General features: G+C 46.0%; 1 protein-coding gene across 2 annotated transcripts in view; it reads left to right on the plus strand.

The window, feature by feature from the left end:
- The window catches only part of Map3k4 (mitogen-activated protein kinase kinase kinase 4), a 94,828-nt gene extending 73,191 nt beyond the window's left edge, over nt 1-21,637 (plus strand). The window contains exons 14-27 of one of the 2 annotated variants that reach the window (XM_055616008.1): nt 792-870; nt 1,552-1,618; nt 3,621-3,717; nt 4,428-4,586; nt 7,331-7,431; nt 7,957-8,037; nt 9,282-9,473; nt 10,499-10,569; nt 11,538-11,654; nt 12,372-12,531; nt 14,285-14,407; nt 14,787-14,893; nt 19,709-19,888; nt 21,132-21,637. In XM_055616008.1, the coding sequence (XP_055471983.1) occupies nt 792-870; nt 1,552-1,618; nt 3,621-3,717; nt 4,428-4,586; nt 7,331-7,431; nt 7,957-8,037; nt 9,282-9,473; nt 10,499-10,569; nt 11,538-11,654; nt 12,372-12,531; nt 14,285-14,407; nt 14,787-14,893; nt 19,709-19,888; nt 21,132-21,152 (1,555 nt within the window). In that variant the 3' untranslated portion in view covers nt 21,153-21,637. The remainder of the gene's footprint in view (nt 1-791; nt 871-1,551; nt 1,619-3,620; nt 3,718-4,427; nt 4,587-7,330; nt 7,432-7,956; nt 8,038-9,281; nt 9,474-10,498; nt 10,570-11,537; nt 11,655-12,371; nt 12,532-14,284; nt 14,408-14,786; nt 14,894-19,708; nt 19,889-21,131) is intronic. The other variant, XM_055616010.1, reaches the window with a different exon arrangement.
- Nucleotides 21,638-22,442: the final 805 nt, after the last annotated feature.

A 22,442-nucleotide genomic window follows, 5' to 3' on the forward strand; every position in this document is an offset into this window, starting at 1 on the left:
GAACTAATTTTAGAGAAAAGGAAATCTGTAATATGTCCTAAGTGGAATGCCTCCTAAGAGGGGTGTGTGTGTGTGTGTGTGTGTGTGTGTGTGTGTATGCGTGTATGCGTGTATGCGTGTGTTTGCGTGTGTGTGTGTGTGTGTGTGTGTGTGTGTGAATTATCCCTGTTTATAATACTCTGCAGTTGTTCCTTTGGCATAAAGTTGTCAATAAAGTGTGTGAGTAAAAACTGCCAGGCATTCTGTGATCCATATGAGCAGACATGGAACACTTGGAAATCACTTTCTGAGTCAGAACACTGCAAACTTTCTGCATGTGAAATCACAGCTGGGAGCTGCTCACAGGTGATGTGGGGTGCCCGCTGTCCTAAATGCCCTCATGCTTCTTGATGTTAAGCTTGACTATAAAAAGCCAACCTGTCCTTAAAGAAATCATTGTAAGCTCGTTCTGCTCAGGTGTTTATACAACTACCTCCCCTTCACTCAGAACAGACCAAGCATTTTACAATACGCAATTGACATATTACATGGAGAAACGTGCAACTTTGCTTATGGATGTCATTTTTATGGGGAATAATCTGCTAAGTTGCTTTTATTTATGAAAATAGAATTTATAATATATTATTTAAATTATATTTAACTTATATACAATTTATGTTGTATCTTTTGTCTTTTAAACTGATAGTAACTAAATAGTAAATGTCTGGTCTATTTTATGCTAATTTTAGTATTGTGTACTCTGTAGTGTTTCCCAAGCTCTTATGTGACTGTTGAATATTTTCATATGACAGGTGGGCCACTCAAGGATTTGACTTCCTACAAGCCATTGAACCTGCCTTTATTTCAGCTTTACCAGAAGATGACTTCTTGGTATGACACACTCTAAATACTTTTTTCTGTTAAAGAAGAGCCAAGTGGGTCACTTTCTCTCCTAGATGGTGTATTTTTATGGAGTCCTGGTTCCTCAGTGCACTTCGTGTCACTGCTGTGAGGATGACAGGCTATTAACATGCTGAGCTCTTAAACATGCGGCACGGTTGTCAGTGCTCTTCTGTTATCACAGCTGTGTGCAGCTGACGATCTGGCGGTTTCTTGGCCCTCACGCTTGTGAAATAGATGCTAGTGTCTGTGTTTTATCAACTGCCAAGCTCAGTGACTGGAGAACAAGATTTTTCCCTCAGTGTCCGTCATCAGAGTCAGTTACTGTTCTGGTCCGGTGCATCAGTTGGTGATGTTGCACAGATGTCAGTTTCCTCCTGTGCCCTCTGTTCGTGGAGACACATGCATCTTTTCCTGTGGACGACATTGTTCTATGGAGAATAGTCCACTAAGTTGCTTTTATTTTTGAAAATAGAATTTATACTACATTATAAATAGATTATAAATTATAAATACATTAACTTGTATCCAGTTTATATTTGTAGCTTTTTTTTTTGAACTAACGAAGATATTATTGTCAAGTGTTGCGTTCAGATTGACTGAATCTAGTGTGATGAGTATATAATTAAGAATTTACTTTCTTTTATCTTCTGATTTTTCTTTGGTGTTTAGAGTTTGCAAGCCTTGATGAATGAGTGCATTGGCCACGTCATAGGAAAACCACATAGCCCTGTCACAGGTCTGTACCTCGGTGAAACCAGCACACATTGGCTATGATGAGCAAATTGTCTTGGGATTGATGTCATTTTTAACAGTATTTTTAAAAATATTCAGAAGGTAACAGAGATGAGGTTTATGCAGGGAATTCCACATTTTGTAAACCCTACAGGAAGATTAAAATGACAGTGCAAGGTGCTCCCTGCAGCCATACAATTGAACTGGTTTTTGTTTTTCTAGTGTAGTACTGCAGCCTGCTCTCCTTGTTAAGTCTTTGTGTTTGGGGCATGTGGGGAGGGGTTCCTCTGGTTTTCCCTTATCGCATGAAGGAGGGCTATTTGTTTTTTCCATGCTGTTCCCACTTCCCCACTCACTTGAATAAATATTGACTTGGTTTCAATTTTTAAAAATGAAGTTCTTTGCTGGGTGGTGGTGGCACATACCTTTAATCTGGGCACTGGGGAGGCAGAAGCAGGTGGATCTATGAGTTCAAGGGCAGCCTAGTCTACAGAGTGAGTTCCAGGACAGCCAGGGCTACACAGAAAAACTCTGTCTTGGGAAAAAAGTTCTGTTTTGTTTTGTTTTGTTTTTGTTTTTTGCCAAAACATACGGTATTTTTATTTTCAAACAGTTTTACAGTGTATCCTGAGTCCTTAAAAAAGATAGTATTTATTAAGAAAGTTTATGTTGTTCTTGATATAGTCTGTGAATAAAGCAAAATCATAGTCATGCCATGAGCACGTCAAAATAGAAACTTTAAATTGTATCAAATAGTACAGAAACAGTAAATTTGCTGAACATGAGCTGTGTTGGTTAAATATACTTGCTGGCCACAGAAAAATTTAGTATAAAATAAGCCTTAATCCCTGGTTTTGATTTGGAATGTAAAATTCATTGGGTTGATTCTCACCCCTTCTCCCAAGCTGCCGTGAATGGACAGTTACTGGCGTACACCAACTCAGTGACTATAGAGAGGAGTGCTTTGCAGGTCGCTCTGTCCTCCTCAGACTCTCAGTCTGGGTCCACTAGCCTTAATAGAATTTGACATTCTGATTTCTCAGAATGTTTTCCTACATGTCATGTTACTAAGAGGAAACAAACAACCTTGAAATGAGGGTTTTCACTTAGGGTGAACTGTGTTGTTAACTGATCGAGAACAAATGCCATCACCTAAGGAATATAGGTACCGGGTGGCTGTGGAGAGCAGCCATAAGAGAAGGACATGTTAGCATAGACAGAGGAGTGGCATGTCAAGCACTGCCTCTCCCTAATAGGAGAGGGGGAACCATGTCCATTTTGTAATCAGAAAATCACTGGTTTTACGTTTCCCTTTGAGTTTCATCTAATTCTAGGACCGGGACATAGCTTACAGGTAGGGTACATTCTTAGTGTGTCCTGGGCCTGGTCCCCATCCCAGCACCGTGAAGTTTGTCAATAATAGTCATGTCTAATTTTAAATGTAATACGGTTTTTAGATTTTAGTTCTGTCTTGAATTGTATCTGTGTTAATCTCATATTAACTTATTTAAAAGGAGAAGAGGAGGAATCTTCTGTAGGGGAGAAGCCAGGTAAACTGAGTTTACCTGGGCCTGGTTTAGCGTTAGGTAGTAGAGCATAGTTGTGTGTCACAGAGACCTCCATCCCAGGACCTGCACAAAAGTGTGCATGCAGAATCTTCTTCACGTGCATGTGGCAAAAAGAGATCCTCCGTCTTGGCGAGCCTCAGTACTCTCAGCGACTCACTGGGTCTGGATGAGTGCCAGCCTCTTATTCCGCAGATGTTGAGCGCCCTTCACGCTGGGCTTCACAGAAGCATGGTTTGGGTGGAGAAAAGTCTGAATGTGTAATGTAACTTCTGGCTTTTACCAAGGTTACATATTTGGTAATGCTTATTTTTCAACCTGTGAGTGAATTTGTCTTGGTCACTGGCAGAGTCGATCGCCATTTCATCTACACTAAGTGGCCTGACCTGGCAGCTGTCTTCTGCCCCCTTTCACAAGCTTCCTTTGTCCCCATTTTGGCAGCTATCCATCGGAACAGCCCCCGTCCTGTGAAAGTGCCTCGATGCCACAGCGACCCTCCTAACCCTCACCTCATCATCCCCACTCCAGAGGGGTTCAGGTACTTGGCGTTCCTGCATTCCTGACTTGGCTCTGCTGTGCATGCTCACACTTTAGAGTTAGCTCGGTGCTTGCTCGGGGCGCAGTGGTTTTCCTTCTGATTGCCAGATGCTTCCTGAAGCTCTTCTATGTGTTATCTTGAGGACATGCCAGAGTGCCTTCGTTGCAAAGGAAAGACAGACCTGGCCTTTCGAGATAACTTAGCTCCCTGCTTCCATATGACCCCAGCTACTGAGTGCTTTCCAGCTTTGGAGTAGTTCTTTTTTCTTTTTCTTCCTTGGAAAAATAACCTTAGGAAAACAAATTCAAGCATGCAAAGCGTAGTGACGTGTAATGGCAGTTCACAGTGTCTCCTTAAAAGTGGAGAAAGCTGGAGTGACCGTACCACTGTTTGTGTCTGTGAGTGTATATAGTTGTGATTAAGTGGACAGTAGGAAACACAGCCATGTTCACACGATGCTCTAGAATTGACATTTCAATTGCATTGGGTGTCTTCTTTTCCTGCCCTTTGGCAAGCCAGTTTCATGTGGTAGGGTTTTCTAGGTCAGAACCTTTGACACTAGTGGTCCCGCATCCCTCCCAACACATAGACCAGAACTCTCATGTAGCAATGTGCATTTTAATTCTAAATTTTTTCACTTTCTACCCATGTGTTACGTGCCAGTCCCCCCTTTCTTACCTGTGTTCCTGAAGCCTTTCTTCTTGCCTTAGCACCCGGAGCGTGCCTTCCGACGCTCGGAACCATGGCAACTCTGTTGCTGCTGCTGCTGCTGTTGCCGCCGCCGCCGCCACCACTGCTGCTGGCCGCCCTGGCCCAGGTGGTGGTGACTCTGCGCCGGCCAAGCCTATCAGCACGGCCCCTGATACCAGGTAGTCGCGCTACACCAGCAGTGTGTCTCCCGCCCCTCTGCCCCTGTGCCTTTCCACGGGGCTCTTAGTGCGAGGATGTGTCACGGGGTGACAGCTCTGGGAGTGGGGTCCCCTGTGGGTTGTCACAGCCTCCAGACCCTGACAGCAGGCAGCATTAGACCATTTACTGATGGTAATGTTTCTCCTTTGGAATCAGCATTAGCTAAAATGACCCCTGGCTCTGCCAGCCTTCGCCCTAGTGCACCAGAGGAAACAACCTGGGGTGGACAAGGGGACTCGAAGCTGGGCCCCAGCAGTCTATCCCAGGTAGGAGCAAAGCAGTTCTTATTAATTTCACCCAGTATCTGAGCAGAAGGGACACTGCCAGTGCTCCTGTCTTCCAGTGAGGAAGGAGGGGAAGGTAGCCAGAAGTAGTGGTGTCGGGAGACTTGACCAGATGTAGCACCTAGGCTGATACAGTATGAAATCAGGAAAGACAACATGGCTCCGCAGCTCAGACAACTAAAATGATGTCAGACTGACTTTAACACCAGTCTAAAATTTCTACAGACATTTCTAGTATTACTACTTATTAAAATAATTAATATTCCTAATTTTTAGTCATAAATGCCTGTAACCTTAAAAATTAAAATGTGTTACAGCTTAATCCACTAACAACAAAATAAGATAAATATGAGAGCTCCCATTTTCTTCTTGTTTTCAGGACTGGAGAATTTGGTGGCATAGGTCTTCACATTCACTTCCATCTCACCATGGGGAGTTAGACTTTCATTATAGTGAAGTGTGCAGAATCAAGGGAAGTGGCGGAGAATGCTAACTGCCTTGGTGCTCAGCTGGAAGCTGCTGCATCTGCATCCCCCATGAGGCTCCATTGCTGGCCTGGAGACACCTGCCTCTGTAAGGCCAGGGAGCCAGTGCAGGACACTTGAGTGCATGGGCAGTCTTCCCGTGCCGCAGACAGCTCTTCCCTTCATCCATCTTATGCTGTCTGTTGGCAGTTTTTGATCATCTTTACACATAGCATTGTGTAGGTCTTGGTTTTAATGCAGATCCACTTGACCTCTAGTGGCTTTAGCAGCAGCATAGTTTCTTTTCTTTTCTTTTTTAATACGAAGAAAGAAAATTCGCTTTTGGGACAGTGTGTTTGTGAACATCGATAGAAAAAGCAAATCCCACAAGCATACGTTGTAGTCCCAGGCTCCTTCCTGCCTCACTGCTCCCTTTTGTGGCAATCCTAGGGTTGTCGTGAGGGGCCTGTCAGGTGGTGCATTCCCGCTCAGGCCTGCAGCGCATGCCTGAGAGCCCAAGCCATAGTGAAGCATGGGCCTGAAAAAGGGAGCCCCATGACTCCAGTGTCAGCCTACAGCCTCCTGCGCCCCCCGCCCCCACCCCCGGGGTTCAGCAGTATTTTAATGACCTTGGAAATAGCTATCCTGGGCTCAAATTCTGTCACCAGTATTTACCTGAAAACAAAACCTTTTTTTTTTTAACTGCTGGTCTTGCCCAGAGCCAGCTTCCACTGATGCTCAAGAACTGCCTGTTCGTTTCAATACTGTTTCAAGCTGACTGTTATTCCACAGAAATTAGCAAACTTTTAATTCACACCAGACCCTTACATCCCATCCACAATAGACCCCTACATCCCATCCACAGATAGACCCCTACATCCCATTTACAAATTCAAGGATCCTTCTTGCCACTTACCCTTACAAAAAAAATCTCTGATAGTCAAAAATTGACTTATTTCACTTTCAGGAAAGTAAGAAGGTAGAGACACTGAGTGACCCCTGTGGACACAGCCCATTCCTTTTTCAGTGGCCTGACCCTCAACTGCCATCAAAACTATTCCAAGGAACAATAGGCAGCAGAAATGGGGCCGACATCAGATGTGCACAGACTAGCCCAGGCTGAGGGCACTTGGAAGAGGAGCCACACTGTCCTGGCTCTGCTTGCCTGTACCACACACTTCCAGACACTTGAGCTGTGTAGACAGCAGCAGCTTCTTAAGCAGGATCGCATCTCCATGTGGTCTTTGGTTATGTGAACTGTAGTTTAACGCTTCCTGTTCAGTCACAGCTTTACTTCTCTGAGCTCGTCCTAGTACAAGCAGTTCACTTCATCGCAGAAGAGCAGCTGACTAACTCTGTCTCTAACATGCCCAGTCTCTTGCTCTCCAGGTGCTTGGCTACTGCTTGAGCAACTGTCAGGTGCTCCTTTCTTACTGCTAGAGACTTGCAGTCTTTTAAACCATGTAATGATTTTAACACTCTTGTTATAACTAAGTATTTGAATGTAATTTGTTGGCAATCTTAAATATCACATAATTTGGTTAATACACCCTTATCCGCATTAGGCTTAGACCGTGGAGCTTTCCACACACTGCCGCTTAAGTAGGTGGGCTTTATTCTTGTTTCTGTTGTTAATACAAAATGAACAAATTTGGGGGCCAAGTGTCCTCCTGTCAGTCCCCAGGGGAGATCCTATCTTAGTGGTAGCTCTGTTTCTTTGGGTGATAGATTTTGCGGGGCTTGCCCATGTGTTGTCCTCTGCCCACTAGATGCCAATTATACCCTGCCAGTCATTAGTCATAAGTGTCTACAGACACCACCATCGTCCCTCAGGCAGTCCTGTCCTGCTGGGAATCGGGACTCTAGAAGAACCTCCCAGACCTTTGCTTTACGCTCTGGCCACTTGAAAGCTTAGTTGGGTTTGCTTTTTGTTTTGTTTTGTTGATGTTAAAACAGGGGTTCCAGCGTCCCTGAAAACGATCGTTTGGCATCCATAGCTGCGGAACTGCAGTTCAGGTCTCTGAGTCGCCATTCAAGCCCCACAGAGGAGAGAGACGGTGAGTGTCATAGTGTGGACCACATTTCCCACCAGCATGCCTATTTATCTCAGTCCACCAGTTCTGATGTCCTTGAACACACAGCAGTGTTGGAGCCAGCAAGCTTAAGGAGCAGACTTAGCCTTGCTCACCTTGGCTGGTCAATGTAGCTTCATGTATTCTGAATCTTCTTCCTTGTGTCTTACTTTTAATTGTTGAGTACTCTTACTCACTTTAGAATACAGAACTGTTATTATGTTTGTTGTAATATGATGACAGTCCCCCAAAACTGCCTCTTAAATAGGGTCTCCCAGAAAGCTTTTTTTGTGCAGTTTTGTTGTCTATTACTTGTGGAAGGTTTAAGAGTCCAGTAACAGTTTCTTCATTAGGTGCCATTTTCTAGAAGTGAATACAGACATCAGACTCACTAGGAATGAGCCAGCAGTAAGAGGCAATTGGCAGCGACTGTTGCCATCCGTACCACCACACCTCAGCATAGGGTAGTTTTTCATAAGCCTTAATTTGTGTGGAAACCACTCCCTGCAGAGCCAGCGTATCCTCGAAGTGACATGAGTGGATCGGCACGGAGAAGTTGGGAACTCCGCACGCTCATCAGCCAGACCAAAGGTATGACAGCAGAGTTGCACTGATAGTGTTCGGGCTCTGACTCTGACTAGTTAGATCTGACCCGTGACCATCTGTGATCTCACTGGTATCTCTGACCTCACCGTCCCTGCCATGGCCTTTCTGGACACCTTCTGTTCTGTACAGTATACTACAAGTGCCTTTGGGTGTGCCCATTCTTTAGTAGTTGGCATGATCCCTCAATGTTGTCAGTATTTGTGGATGTAAGCATTCATCTTCTTGCTAAGAAACTGGAGGAAGAACTCTGCTGCTGAGAGGTGGCCATTAAGGAGTTACTGTGAGAAGATCGTCCTGTCAGCTGACCTGGGAAGAAATGGGGGCAAGGCTAGAGTTCCAGTACAGTGAATTAGGCGGATGGAAGTATTAGGTTAACATGGGGTTTCAGAGCGGGCCGCAGCAAGAAACAGCTTTGGTGCAACAGTTGGCTGGCCCTGTGCAGATTTGTGTGCACTGAGGGAGAGACTTCTGGACCTGAGCCCAGAAACTGGGAACCAGTGTCTGCCTTAGCCCACCTGTAACTATGGTTACCCTGTTTGTAACCATGGTTACCCTGGACACAATGGTGGGCCTGACTCCGCCATGCTTTTGAAAATAAATACCTGGTGGTTATGTAAAATTGGGAACCACTAGGATTATGTCCCTCTCAGAACAGTTTTGATTCCCAGTGACATCTTAAAGTCCAAGTCTTCTGCAGAAAGGCCAATTAGTGTGTAATTACAAGATTGTTTCACAGATAATCTGACAGGGAGGCCCACAGCCTCATAGCTGAAAACTTGTCCAGGTAAACCTGGTGTGTTATATATTTACGTAAAAAACAAATTAGATTTCCAGGTTTTAAAAATTTTATTGTAGTAGATAGATAGATGAGCGAGCTAATTTTGGTAATGTCACTTAACCTTACAGTCACATATCTTCAAAGATCCCTTTGTCTGCTCAACAAAGCTGAAGCATTCAGATAGCTAAGTCATGGGTTGTAAGCATGGTCAGTATGAATGTGATCAGCTTTTAGTGTCCATCAGCAGAGGATATGATGAGTGTCACACACATGCATGTGCATTCAAACACATATAACATGGAATAAAACATGCTCTGGCTAAGGAGAAGGAAATGATGTCATGTGACAGAAATGCATGGAGTTACATATCATGTGCTGATGTTTTCTTTGTTTCCTCTTGGAAACCAACTTTCCTACTTTCTGGGTCTGATGATCTCACATCTTTCCACAGACTCTGCCTCTAAGCAGGGGCCTATAGAAGCTATCCAGAAGTCAGTCCGACTGTTTGAAGAGAGGAGGTATCGAGAAATGAGGAGAAAGAATATCATTGGCCAAGTTTGCGATACCCCTAAATCCTATGATAACATCATGCATGTTGGATTGAGGAAGGTGACATTTAAGTGGCAAAGAGGAAACAAAATCGGTGAGGAAGCCAAAGGATTGTCTTGCTAGAAATGACAATCTTCCTAGGGTTTTTCATGTGATTCCTTTTGGTGCTCCATTTCTAAAATGTGTTTAGAAAACAATTCCAAATGAAAACTGAGAAAAAACTTTTAGGTAGTCCAATAAATTGATTAGTTTTTGCTCTCAGTAATTCCAGAAGTTTCCATTTGAGAACTACTGAAATTTTGCCCTCTTGTTCATCTGTGTCTTTTATTCCTACAAGAATATTTGAAAAGAGACGAGATATAAATCAGGACAGGACAGTCGTGTTCCTGTTCAGTCCCGTGTCCTGTTCCCCTCACCCCAGCACATGCAAAGAAAAAAAATATAATATTGCTCAGTTAATTGATTTCTAATTGGAATTAACTTCTCACAAAATGCCTAGTGGTGGAGTGTGATGTCCAGACTCTTTCCTGAAACACGATTATCTGTCAAGCATTAAGTCTGAGAGGCAAACGCAGTTTTAAGAACTTTGTGGACCCCAGGAAACTAGGGATTCTTCCCACTATCTAGGACCAAACAGTCAGATGCTTTATAAAATTGTATTAAATTTTATAATTGATCTCGTTCAGTCATGTGTCCCTTGGTTTAGTGTCCCAGAAGCAGTGTGGAAAGGCCCCCTCGAACTTAAGGTCTTATAGCAGTGTGTCCAGAGGGGGTTCAGACATGCTGCTGGCCTTTCCCGTCTTCCCGAGTCCCCATGAGCTAACCAAGGGCTTAGAAATGTTCTGGAACAGTGCACCACTTGTTTATCTTCCTAGCTCTCCTGGGGTTTCCTAAAGCACGTGTTCTCTGCGGTGACATTTACAGATAGGATGTGGCAGTGATATGTTGCCCACCACCTTGGATCTCAGGGAACACTAAGAACTCCTTTAGTCTTAAGTAGCAAACTAGAGTGAGTGTCTGATAGCTCTGTAAACACATTCTGGAGTTAGAGTTTATTGTGAGCTGCATTCACAGCTGTCTGTAGTGACCGGGAGAGTGGCCTCTTCGTGTCGTTCGCAGGAGAAGGACAGTATGGAAAGGTGTATACCTGCATCAGCGTTGACACAGGGGAGCTGATGGCCATGAAGGAGGTGAGTCACGGTTCTCTGGGCCGTGGTGTCAGGTAAACCTGAGTGATTTAGGTTCAGGGAAGTCATGTTTGTGGTCCTTGTGCATACAGCTGTCCCCAGGACTCCTGAGTGGTGAGTTACCTGGCCTGGGCCCTGTGTTTTAACATGGCAGTTAGGACCAGCTGGCAGCTACCTGAGATAAACTTAGTGGAAGATTGATGACTCTAGAGACCAGGGTCCCAGTTAATTCCAATGCAAAGCAGGTGGGCATGCCCCATGGAGGCAGCTTGGGAAAGCTGTGGAAAGCTTAGGGAATGGAGCCACCACTAGTACCCTCTGGGCACGTGTGAAGAGAAGGCAGTGAGCTGCAGAAGCGAGGATGGGCAAGTGCAGGGAAGCGGGGGGCCTGCCAGGCGTGTGGGGACTAAGGGTGACGGGGAATATTGGCTCTAGCTGGCCTTGCTCCAGATTCCCATACATCATCACCTACTTTTGTTATAACCTTTACAGTTTTAATTGACAAAATACAAAATTTTAGTTGACAATGTAATTGTCCATACTTACGGTTCATAAAATGTGTTGAAAATATGGAGTGATTGGATCAGACATGCCCCCTGCCTCACATTTGGTTATCTCAAGATTTACTCTTTAGGGTATCTTTAAGTGAGTGCCATAGTGTTACCTGTAGTCACCCTTTTAACAGTTGGGATCAATTTGGAGGACTTGGCTGAGTGAAGCAGGAAGCCAAGCATAAATGTTGTCCGGCCTTGCTCACATGTGGAGTCCAGCAGTAGCCCTGGATGTGCTAAGGACAGAGTCAGTCAGACCCTCTTATGTTGCCAGCGCTCTGGGGCTAGCTGTGAGTCAGCAGGTAGCCAAAAGGCCACAGAGGGCACGTAGCCCAGGATAGCCCTGGACATGCTGCCCTGGTCCTAGATGCCTCTGACTGACAGGTCAGACCTGAAGTAACCATAACCTTCCTTTTCCAGATTCGATTTCAGCCTAACGACCATAAAACTATCAAGGAGACGGCAGACGAGCTGAAAATATTTGAAGGCATCAAGCACCCCAACCTGGTCCGGTACTTTGGCGTGGAGCTTCACAGAGTAAGCAGCTTTCACCAACCGTGAGACCCAGCGGGGCACGGTGCAGCGTGGTCCTGAGTCATGGGTCTCCCACTGCTGAGCCCAGAAACTGCGTCCTCTCTGAACGCCAGAGGCCTTCTTCCCGAAATTGAGCCGCAGATTGTAGTTGTCAGCCCCACGTCACGAGCGCTGACAGCTCTCCTGGCAGGCAGACCTTCTCAAGTGCCCTTCCTGCCGCTGTGCCGCTTGACACAGCTGTCAGAGGCTCCTTCTTCCCTCTGTTTTTAATAAGCGTACATGGACTAGGAAGAACCTAAGATCTAAGGCTGATGAGACAGAGGGAATGGGGGCAGCTGGAGCATGCTGGTGAGGAGCCAGAGGTTGATCATCGTGTTTTCACTGACGATTTGTGACTGACAGGGCTGTGTTTCAGTACTTGACAATACCTGGAGGCAGGCTGTCACTTCCTGTCTAAGGCTGCATGTCATAGATATGTCTTCAAGTCCTAGGATGAGCACAAGTTACCCTGTGATTCGCAGATGTCTTACAGTCCCAGACAGTAGGCAGGCAGCCCGCCTTCCGGAGAGTCAGGAACAGCTCTACCTCTCCCTCAGCACTCAGGGTGGAGTCCTCACCTCAGCAGGAGGAAGACAGATTCCTGAGTGGGCCCTGAGGTTCCTGGTGTTCCTCATGTTCAGGTCAAGAGTTCACAGTGTACGTGTTGTGTTGCTTCCCCAGGAAGAGATGTACATCTTCATGGAGTACTGTGATGAGGGCACGCTCGAGGAGGTGTCCAGGCTGGGCCTTCAGGAGCACGTCATCAGGCTGTATTCCAAGCAGATCACTGTCGCAATCAATGTCCTCCATGAGCATGGTATCGTGCACCGAGACATCAAAGGTACACCTGGCTTCATCACCTGGCTTCCACAGTAGACTCTGGGTGTCTGCCATAGTGGGTTCAGCTGTGGTTGCTCCTACACCAGCCATTACTTCTTCAGCTTCAAGCACTTCTAATGCGGGCTTTGTGCTGAGAAACAACAGAGAAGCCAGGTGTCTATGCATGAGGGTTCGCTGTTGCCGGTGCAGTGCAGCCCGCTTTAGGGAAGTCGGTAGTTTCCTGGAGATGGAGAGCGCTGTTCTGTTATAAGTACTTGAGTGTGAAACAGAGCATGCAGCTGTGTCTTCCAAGGTGACCCTTGTGTAGGTCATGCTTTTCTGTGACGGGAGTAGCTGAGCTCCTGCCTCAGAACTGTCGCACATCCAGTGCCTGAGCCCCACCATGACAGTGACCTTCTCGAGGAGCCTGAGATAATTAAAGCAGGAGACTGCTTTCACCCCTAACTGGCTCAGAGTTCCATCCTGTCTTGTACTCTGAGCTTAGCCCAGACAGTTACTCCAGAGCGACCTGCCTCCTCACCGAGGACTAGATGCCATTTCTGGGCAGCCTTGGTAACACTGGAAGCTGCTTTGGCCTGGGTCTGAGGAATGTTCCTGCTCTGCTGGGTGCCTCACCCTGAGCCCCTCAGCCTGTGACAGCTTGATGGCTGTCTGTCTGCCACATAGTTTTGCTGGGTCAGTCTGGGTGTTTGCTTAGCTGTCATTGCCCGTGTCCAGTTGTCCTGCCTCCCACAGCACACTCAGCCTCTGTTGTCCCCATGGCAGACTCTCTGAGCCCCTAACTCAGTTTGGCTCATCGGTGACCTCGTCAAAAGCTTTGTAGCTAAGAATTACTAAGAATGGCCAGAAAGAGAACAGTTTCAAATGGCCACTGTCAGTCATTGTAGAAACCAACTCTGGGAGGCTCCTCTTGGTAAGGATGGGCTATCAGCATTTCATTGCCGAGCTAAGTTTCCAGTGTGTGCACTGAGTTACTTTTTTTTTTTTTTTCCATTTTATGTGCATTGGTGTTTTTGCCTACATGTGTGTCTGTGTAAGGGTGTCCGATCCCCTGAAACTGGAGTAACAGACTGAGTTGCCGTGTGGGTGGGTGCTGTGAATTGAACCCCGGTCCTTTGGAAGAGCAGACAGTACTCTTAACCACTTTGCTTTCTCTCCAACCCCTGCTGTGTTACTTTTAAGGTATATTGTACAACTTAATTTCAGCACTCCTGTCTTGCCTGTAATAATCTAGGCCGCCCTGAGAGATGAGCAGTAAACCTCCGTTGCCAGCGGTAGTGAGTGTGATAGGTGTGTGTATGGCTTGTAGGAACATTGGAATGGAAACATACACAGCACTATTTTCAGTTACAGTTAAAATGCATTCAGAGGTGGCCTTAGTGTGTGACTCTAAAGTCCCCAGTGTGTGCAGGTTCTCTTGTGTGAGTCCTTGTTGGAGAAACTGCCCTTGGCATATAGTCACAGTGGTCAGGGACTGCCACACACATCTGGATTTTGTATAAAACTACCCTGTAAGGATGTCTCAGTTTGTGATGAATTGTGTCTCTCAAGTCAGAATGTGTGTGCTCTGATGTTAGTTTGTGTTTGTGGTCCATACATTTCCCTGTGGTTGCCTAAGGTAAGTGGACTTTCACCACACTTGATTTTGTTTAGATTATGAATGACACTTTTAGAAGGTTGGGTTACCATGAAACGTGTTGAGATACCCACATTGTGTCCTAGAGCCAGCTCAGCAGCTGCTTATTTCTGTTCAGGTGCCAATATCTTCCTTACGTCGTCTGGACTAATCAAACTGGGAGATTTTGGATGTTCAGTAAAGCTTAAAAACAATGCCCAGACCATGCCTGGTGAGGTGAATAGCACCCTCGGAACAGCAGGTAAGGGTGAGCCAACCAGCCTCTGAGCTCTGACTTGAGGAAGCCCGATGCTTGGTGGTTTGCATTGGTGGGATTGAAACTGAGCTGATTAAATCTCCAGTTATATGGCAACTGGTGTGGTTGGTTGCTGTTAGGCAAAATTTCCTGTTTCCATTGATAATACAATTTATAGGAAATTTTCACATTCAAAGTTCCTTTTTAAAAGAGACTTCTGTCTCTAAAATGTCCATCAAGTTGACTTGAAAATGAAAGCTTTTAACATTTGCTGCCTGTAACTTGGGGAAGGACATTGCTGAGGGTTATTAATGTATTGCCTGGGTGCTGTTGATATGTAGTGCTGTGTTGCTAACCCTTGCTATCACCATATCTGACTGTAAAGCTTACATGGCACCTGAAGTTATTACCCGAGCCAAAGGAGAAGGCCATGGCCGTGCGGCAGATATCTGGAGTCTGGGCTGTGTCGTCATAGAGATGGTAACCGGCAAGGTAAGCTCCCTGTGCACGTGAAGGAAGATTCCGTGCAGGCCAGCCACAGAACTGAGGCTTTATCATAAGTGCCATGGACACCTGCCTTCTTGAGCTCATGACCAGAGAGTAAACAAGGTCAATCAAAAGGTGCAGTGAGGCTCAGGGAAATAAGCTGAGAACCACTGTCTATAGGGTACACATTGCAGAGAGCTCTTAGGAGTGAATTTATATGTTTCAGCTCTGAAGTAAAACAGAGAAACATAAACCCATGCAGCCATAGCCGCCTGATTTTTGACAAAGGAGAAAAGACAGTCTGACTGATGCCGATGTGTGGGAGATGCTTACCTGTCACTCTGGACAGCTCCAAGAGGATCAGATTCCTTCATGTAAGATCGTAAATTCTGAATCTTCAAGATCTGACAAAATTGGGGACTACTTAGGACCTGGGCATGGGTAAGGACTTTGTAGTTAGGACTCTGGTTGTTCAGAAAATAAGGCCGACAGTTAACAGATGGGCACTCATGATATTAGAGCATTCTGTGCAGGTTCTGGGTAGACAGGGAAGTGGGAAAGGTGCTTCTTATGCAAGCATCTGGTCCCTAGTGTGCATGTAAAATAAAAGCTGATCACGAAAGCATGTGTCTGTAAGCCAGCACCTGCAGAGGCAGACACAGGAGGCAGTCTGCAGCTCATTGGCCAGCATAGTCAGATTGACGAGCTCCAGGCTCAGGGAGAAAGCCTGGCACAGAAAAGGAGGTGGAAAGCAATGACAGCTGACACAAGGTGCCAGTCTCTGACCTGCATGCACACTTAGCTTGTGTATGTGAACTCACAAACATACATATACACATGCATGCTCACACATAGACACACACACACAGCATGTATATGCACACAAGCGCTTCTGCACTGCAAAGGAAATAGTTAGCCAAGTAAAGAGGTAGCATGTAGAATTGGACAACAGTCTACCAGCTGTACATCTGAGAGGATAATACAAGAATATACAAAGAACTAGAAAACTAAACAAGCAAACAAACCGAAAAAGAGGAGAGGTGCTGAGCAGAATTCTCAAAAGGAGAAATACAAGCGCCAATACATATTTCAATAAGTGTTCAACACCCTTGGCCATCAAGGGAATGCAAGTTAAAGCTACTCTGAAGCCCCCTCTCACCTGTCAGAATATCTGTTGTTAACAAACAAACAAAAGGTAACAAATACAGATGAGAATGTAAAGAAAAAGGAGGTTTTATTCACTATTGCTGGGAGTTAGAACCTGTGTAGCCACTGTGGAAATCTGTATGGAAGCATCTCAGAGAGCTAGACCATCATATGACTGAACTATGCCATTCCTAAGAATGTGTCCAAAGGACTGCAGTGTCCTGCTAGAAAGACTCTTGCTCCATTTATTATAGCTTTAATCGCAATATCAACCTAAATGAACCTAAATGACCACTAACAAATGAGTAGGATCATGAAAATGGAAAATATTATTCAGATGTATGGAAAAATTAAGTCATGCAGCTTACAAGAAAATGAACAGAACTAGAAAATAGTAACTGAGGTAACAGACTCAGAATGACAAATAGCACACGTTCTTTCTCATATGCAAATCCTAGCTTCTTAATTTTAATATATACATATTTATGTGGGAGTGACTGGATAGAGGTGCCAGGAAACTAGAAAAAATCCCAAGAGAGGAGTCAAACAATGTTGTAAGGATAAGCAGTAGGGAAGGCACTAGACACATTCAGTAGGAAAATGAAAGAGAAATACTGGGCCTGGGGGTTCAGTATGGAAATAGGGGCGATGACAGGATGGGGGGAATGTGTAGCTGCAACAGGAAACATGAAGTCCAAAGTTTGCATCTGCACGAAACCTGCACGCGAATGCTTAACGGTAGCCCAGCCTGGGAAGCGGTAAAGGCGCCCTTCAGTAGATACGTGGCTCAGCAAACTGCACCTCCCTGCCATGCCACGTCCGTGCAAGTGACCGTTACTTGCTCCCATGAAGAAATGGGCTTTGTATCCTCTGAAAGTTGGGGGAGGGGTAAGCGATGAAAGGTGGTAACATTTGACAAGGGGGCCTGCTGTGAGAGGTCTTCACTACACTGTGAGAGGCAGAACTGCAGGGACAGTCAAAAGGACTTGTGATTGCAGGCTTAGTGGACACGCTCTGTAACTGCTCTACGTGGGAGGCTAAGCTGGGTGGGTCATCGAGCCAGCCTGGGCTGCGTGGCAAGGCCCTATTTCAGAAAAGACAAAAGATAGTGTTGCAAGGGTAGGAAGCAAAGGAATAAACAGAGGAAAGGGGTTTTTGTGATGGTGAACCTTTTCCCAGTTGTATCAGTTCTCTCTATGCCTTCAAAATACAATATAAAGGAGAAAGCGTTTATTTTGAATCACAGTTTAAAGCCCATCCTGGCTTTAAGGCATCCTGGATGAGCAAGAATGTGAGGCAACTAGTAATACCGTGCGGATAGTCAGGAAGGAAAAGGAGGCCAGAAGTGGAGCCAGGCTATGAAACCTCAAGACCTATCCTCAGTGGCCACTTCCGCCACGAATGCCCCACCTCCTAAAGAGTCCACAGCCTTCCAAAACAGTGCCACCTGCTGGGGACCAAATGATCAAAAGTATTTGCCTACGGGACAGTTCACATTCCAATCACAACAGATAAGGGATTCCCATCACACTTGCCTCTGAACCCACAGAACTTACAAGACAGAAAGTGAAGGGTGAGAGTGGATGCTAATTTGCAACAGTGTAGACAGACATTGATTCACCAGTTGTAAAAACTGTGACTCATAGGAGAAAGTGAGATGAAGGCAAGTGAGGGGGTGTGGGGACCCACCACTTTCCAGGCAAGATTTCTGTTACCTTAAAGTGCAATAAAAAAGGCAAGGCTGCCCCTCCCCCCCAGGGGGAGGTGATCAAAGAGCCAGCCACTGAGTTCTTGTCAGAGACAGACTCTGTTCCCATTAGTAGGGAACCCACTTGAATACTGAGCTGCCATGGGCTGCATCTGTGCAGGGATTCTAGGTTATCTCCATGCATGGTCCTTGTTTGGGGTATCAGTCTCAGAAAAGATCCCCAGGCCTAGATTTTTTGGTTCTGTTGCTCTCCTTGTGGAGCAACTGTCCCCTCCAGGTCTTTCAATTGCTCCCTTCTTTCATAAGATTCCCTGCACTCTGCCCAAAGTTTGCTTATTAGTCTCAGCATGTGCTTTGATACCCTGCTGGGTAGAGTCTTTCAAATGCCTTCTATGAGTTCAGTCCTGTTCCCTGTTTTCTCCTTCTTCCTATGTCCATCCCATTTGCCATTCTGAATGAGGATTAAGCATCTCACCCAGGGTTCTCCTTATTGCTTAGCTTCTCAAAGAGGAAGACAACGCAGCCAGTCCTTTGGAGACCTGATAGGCTAGGATCAGATGGAAGGGGAGGAGGACCTCCCCATCAGTGGACTAGGGGAGGGGCATGGGGCATGGGAGAAGAGGGAGGGAGAGCAGGATTGGGAGAGAGTGAGGGAGGGGCCTACAGTTTGTATACAGAGTGAATAAATTGTAAAAAAAAGAAAAATGAAAAAATAAATTAAAAAATTACCACAAATACTTAGGGTTTGGATATTAAAACACGAAGTTCTACAATCACAAATTAAAAAGTAACTGTTAAAGCAGTAACTTGCCACCTAGACTGACAGCCTACATTATATCGTTGACACATACATGGTCGAAGGAAAGAACAATGTCCCACAAATTGTCCAATGACCTCCAAATACGTGTGCTCTATCACAGCACACAGAATAAACAAATGTAGTAAACAATTTAAAAGGAAAAAAAAAACACCCCAGATGGCCATCCTCATTATCTCCATTTAAAAGTGAAATTAATTTTTCCTTAGCACATGAATAACATTTATAAGATTTATGATATTCACTCTAAGAGAGGTATGAAAAAACAAACAGTTCTACTTTAGCCAAAATTCAAAATGGAAGAGTGCTCTGGGGAACTGTTTTCCATGTGGTGAAACTTAAATGAATCTCACCCTAAACCAAGAAAACTTCCTCATAATGAAAATCCTGCTGAGGAGTAATTACATAGATGTGTGATGCACTTCATAGTAATTACACGGAAGTGCGCGTGTGCAGTATGTGGCTGCTGTCTGGTGGTGTTCGTGCAGCACGAGGCTGGAGCCTGCGCTATCAGGAGGTGATGGAAGCTGCCGCCCCCCTCAGCATGGAGGGGGAGGATCGGTGATACCCACTTTATTGTAGTCAAGCACCTGAGAACAGGTGGGCGGAGGAGCGCGTGTTGGCAGTAACTGAAGAATAATATGTAAATTATTATGTACTTCCTTCTCTCTTAATGGCCTATAAAACCTTTCCTATAGTCACACTAAAATAAGGTCTGTGCTGATGGGAGTTCCATGTTCAACAAAGTGGCCACGAAATTGTTACTATCTTTCAGTTGTTTGGTGGCCTCTAGATGACACTGAACTAATGACACATCCCAGTGCACCAGGCAAGCTGTAGCTGCATGCCTTTGTTTAGACACACAGCCTCACGGGAGCACAGGCGTACCTGTTGTGGGTGGAGGGTGGGGAGCAGCTCTGACCGGTAGCTGGCTGGCCAGCTGTGTTTAGACGTACAGTCTCACTGGAGCATGGCCACACTTGATAATATGTGTTGACTGAAGCTCTGACAGACACTACATGGCCTCTAAACCTCAGGTGTTTCCTGTTGCTGTCTGGGACACATGTATTCTTCAGATCCTAGAGAGGGAGTGGGCATTTGTGGCTGTGATGGTGTAATGCTAGAGCCTGGTTCTTTCTTGTCTTTACAGCGGCCTTGGCATGAGTATGAACACAACTTTCAGATTATGTACAAGGTGGGAATGGGACACAAGCCACCGATCCCTGAAAGGTTAAGCCCTGAAGGAAAAGACTTTCTCTCGCACTGCCTGGAAAGTGACCCAAAGATGAGATGGACGGCCAGCCAGCTCCTCGACCATGCTTTTGTCAAGGTTTGACCAGTTGCTGAAATCACCCTCTTCGGGGTTAAACACTTAACATTCATTTTTGCATCTGGCACAAGAAATTTGGACAATTAAATATGAAATGCTTACACCTAAAAGGACAGGAACTAAATGTCCAAAAATGGACAGGAATTAAATGTCTTAATATATCAGAGATTTGTTTTCCATTAGTAAGTGTTCCCTGAGGCCCTTCTGTGTGATCTGTTTGACAAAAGAGCATAGTTCTTGCCCTTGAGAATGTGTGGTCATCTTGGCCCTGTCATTGTGATAAGAGCTGTGATGATGGCCTATGTGACTTGCAGGGTAGCTGAGGATTTAGTGCCCTCTGGTAATCCTGGGTAGTTCTGGAGTCTCTGAGAGGTTGTGGCCAGGCAGGAAGGTCAGGCGTGGAGAGGCTGATGGGTCAGAGCCACTGAGGAGCTTTGTGTGAATGAGGTATGAAGGAGCTCAAGGTGTTGGGAGTGGGAGGAGACAAGGCTGGCAAAGGTGCAGGAGCAGTATGGGCATCTCCATTAATATAGCGTGCTGATGGCCCTGCAGAACAAGCTCTTCAGGGAGGGTGCGCTGCAGGCCGCCAAGCGTGGCTCTCCGCCGTGCCGAGGAGTTGGAATGGCCCTGGCTGTGGAGCCGGTTAGAGGTGTCTAGGGTGGTCCCACCTCATGGCCCGATGAGTCATGACAGTTCTATCCACCACAGCAGAGCTAGAGGGCAGCAGGCGGGGGCAGTCTAGGCATTGACAGGCTCTTTGGTAAGATCAATTCAACATTTGTTTGAAACATTGGCTTGGGATTTTAGGTGGGTGTTTGCTTGCTTGGGGCTGGCAGTCAAGAGATCGACACAGTACAAGGGGCTTTAGTAGTGAGTGGGCTGGGGTAGTGTCGCTGGGGTAGAGTTAGGAGTGTCCCTGACACAAGGCAGGAGGGCGGAGCGTGGGCTCATGTGTATGGACTGGCTACAGAGACACTGGGAACTGGTATAAAGGAGCAGTGTTTCGTAGGTGTAAAGTAGATGAAATACATTGCCCTGAAGAAGCTGTCCAGTGCTTAGCCCAGCCCTCCCTGAGAGCAGGCGTGCCGTATGTCTGTTTCCTGAGGCTTGCCTCACAAGCTGGGGCTGGTGCCAAGGGGGCCACTAGGTTTTGCCTGTAGGCCACAGGCCAAGCATACTCACACTGGCACACACGAACATGCTTGCCCCAGCAAGCTCTCAGCTTTCTCTTGCTTCCTCACAGGTCTGCACAGATGAAGAGTGAAGCTAACCAGTCCGTGGCCTAGTAGTGAGTGGACAGAATCCCCTGACCACTACTGTATGTAATATTTACAAAAAGACTGCAGAGCGCAGTGCAGCCCTTTTAGCCCTCCGACACTGAAGACCGCGCAGGGGACAAGCCTCACGTCTCCTGCTGCTCCTGTTGTTGTCCTGAGTGACAGTGCTGCCGAGGTTGAAGAAGCTGCATGCTAAGTGCCATTACTACTGTACACGGACCATCACCTCTGTCTCCTCCGTTCCTCGTGTGACTGAGAACCGTGACATCAGTGTAGTGTTTTTGAGCTTCTGGGGTTCAGAAGAAACTAGTGTTGTCGGGTGCCCAGGACCGTCCTTTATCCTCCCGTTTGTTGAGTGCTCTGACTGTGAAACCTCCTTGTTGGCAAGCTGCAGGTTTGTTACTCAAAGGCTCGTAAGTGAAACTGAAGAAAAAGCTCTTTTTCAATAAATGGTTTATTTTAGGAAAGCTAAGTCAGTGTCTTTTTCTGGCTCGCAGTTGAAGAGCTATCAGGGCAGGATGCGGAGGTCTGCCGCCTCCCTCCGCTTGCTGCTCCTCAGAAACAGCCAAGCTTGCTCGGTGGGACACTGAGCTTGGTATGACCAACCGGCAGCCTTGGGGCCATTCGCATCTTAGGATAGCCCAACGCCTTTGTAGGTGACAGCATATCACAGTGTTTAAGAGTGGGTACCCCTGATCTAGGCCCAGCTTGCTGACAAGCCAAGGGCATGACGTAGATGAAGGAGCGCTAATGATATAAGGTGGTCGTGCTTGGCTGCAGACCGCAGTCACCACGTCCATAGTGGAGGCCTGGGCCTTGTCCTGTGCTGGAGCCCTGGTTGGTGCTAGGTATGTAGAAGCCAGTGGGGCAGGGGGAAGAGTGCTGGATGATCTCTTGATAGGCAGATGTCTGTTCAGAGTATAACCCCACTCTCAGAAGCTAGGACTCTGAAATAGCCAGATTTTGCAATTGGTGGGGTTTCTCTTTACTGTTTTTTGTTTGTTTGTTTGTTGTTTTTAATGTTTGACCTTAAAGCCTCAATGGATCATGTACTTATTCCTTACACAGCAGCCAACCCAAGCTGGGTTATTTTTCAAATGTTCTTGGTTCCGTCTGCTAAGATGAATTCCCAGAGAACGTCGATTAGGATTTATACAGATGTTGGGATTTCATTTAAAATGGTCTTGTATAGTCCTTAAGTTATATTATGTAAAGGGTTCACACCAGTGGTTTTTATTGAAGCTGCAGAGCTGTAGAGCTGTCTCACAGCCTAATTC

Source organism: Psammomys obesus, unplaced genomic scaffold, assembly GCF_907164565.1.
Source record: "Psammomys obesus unplaced genomic scaffold, mPsaObe1.curated_primary_1811, whole genome shotgun sequence".
Classification (NCBI taxonomy): domain Eukaryota; kingdom Metazoa; phylum Chordata; class Mammalia; order Rodentia; family Muridae; genus Psammomys; species Psammomys obesus.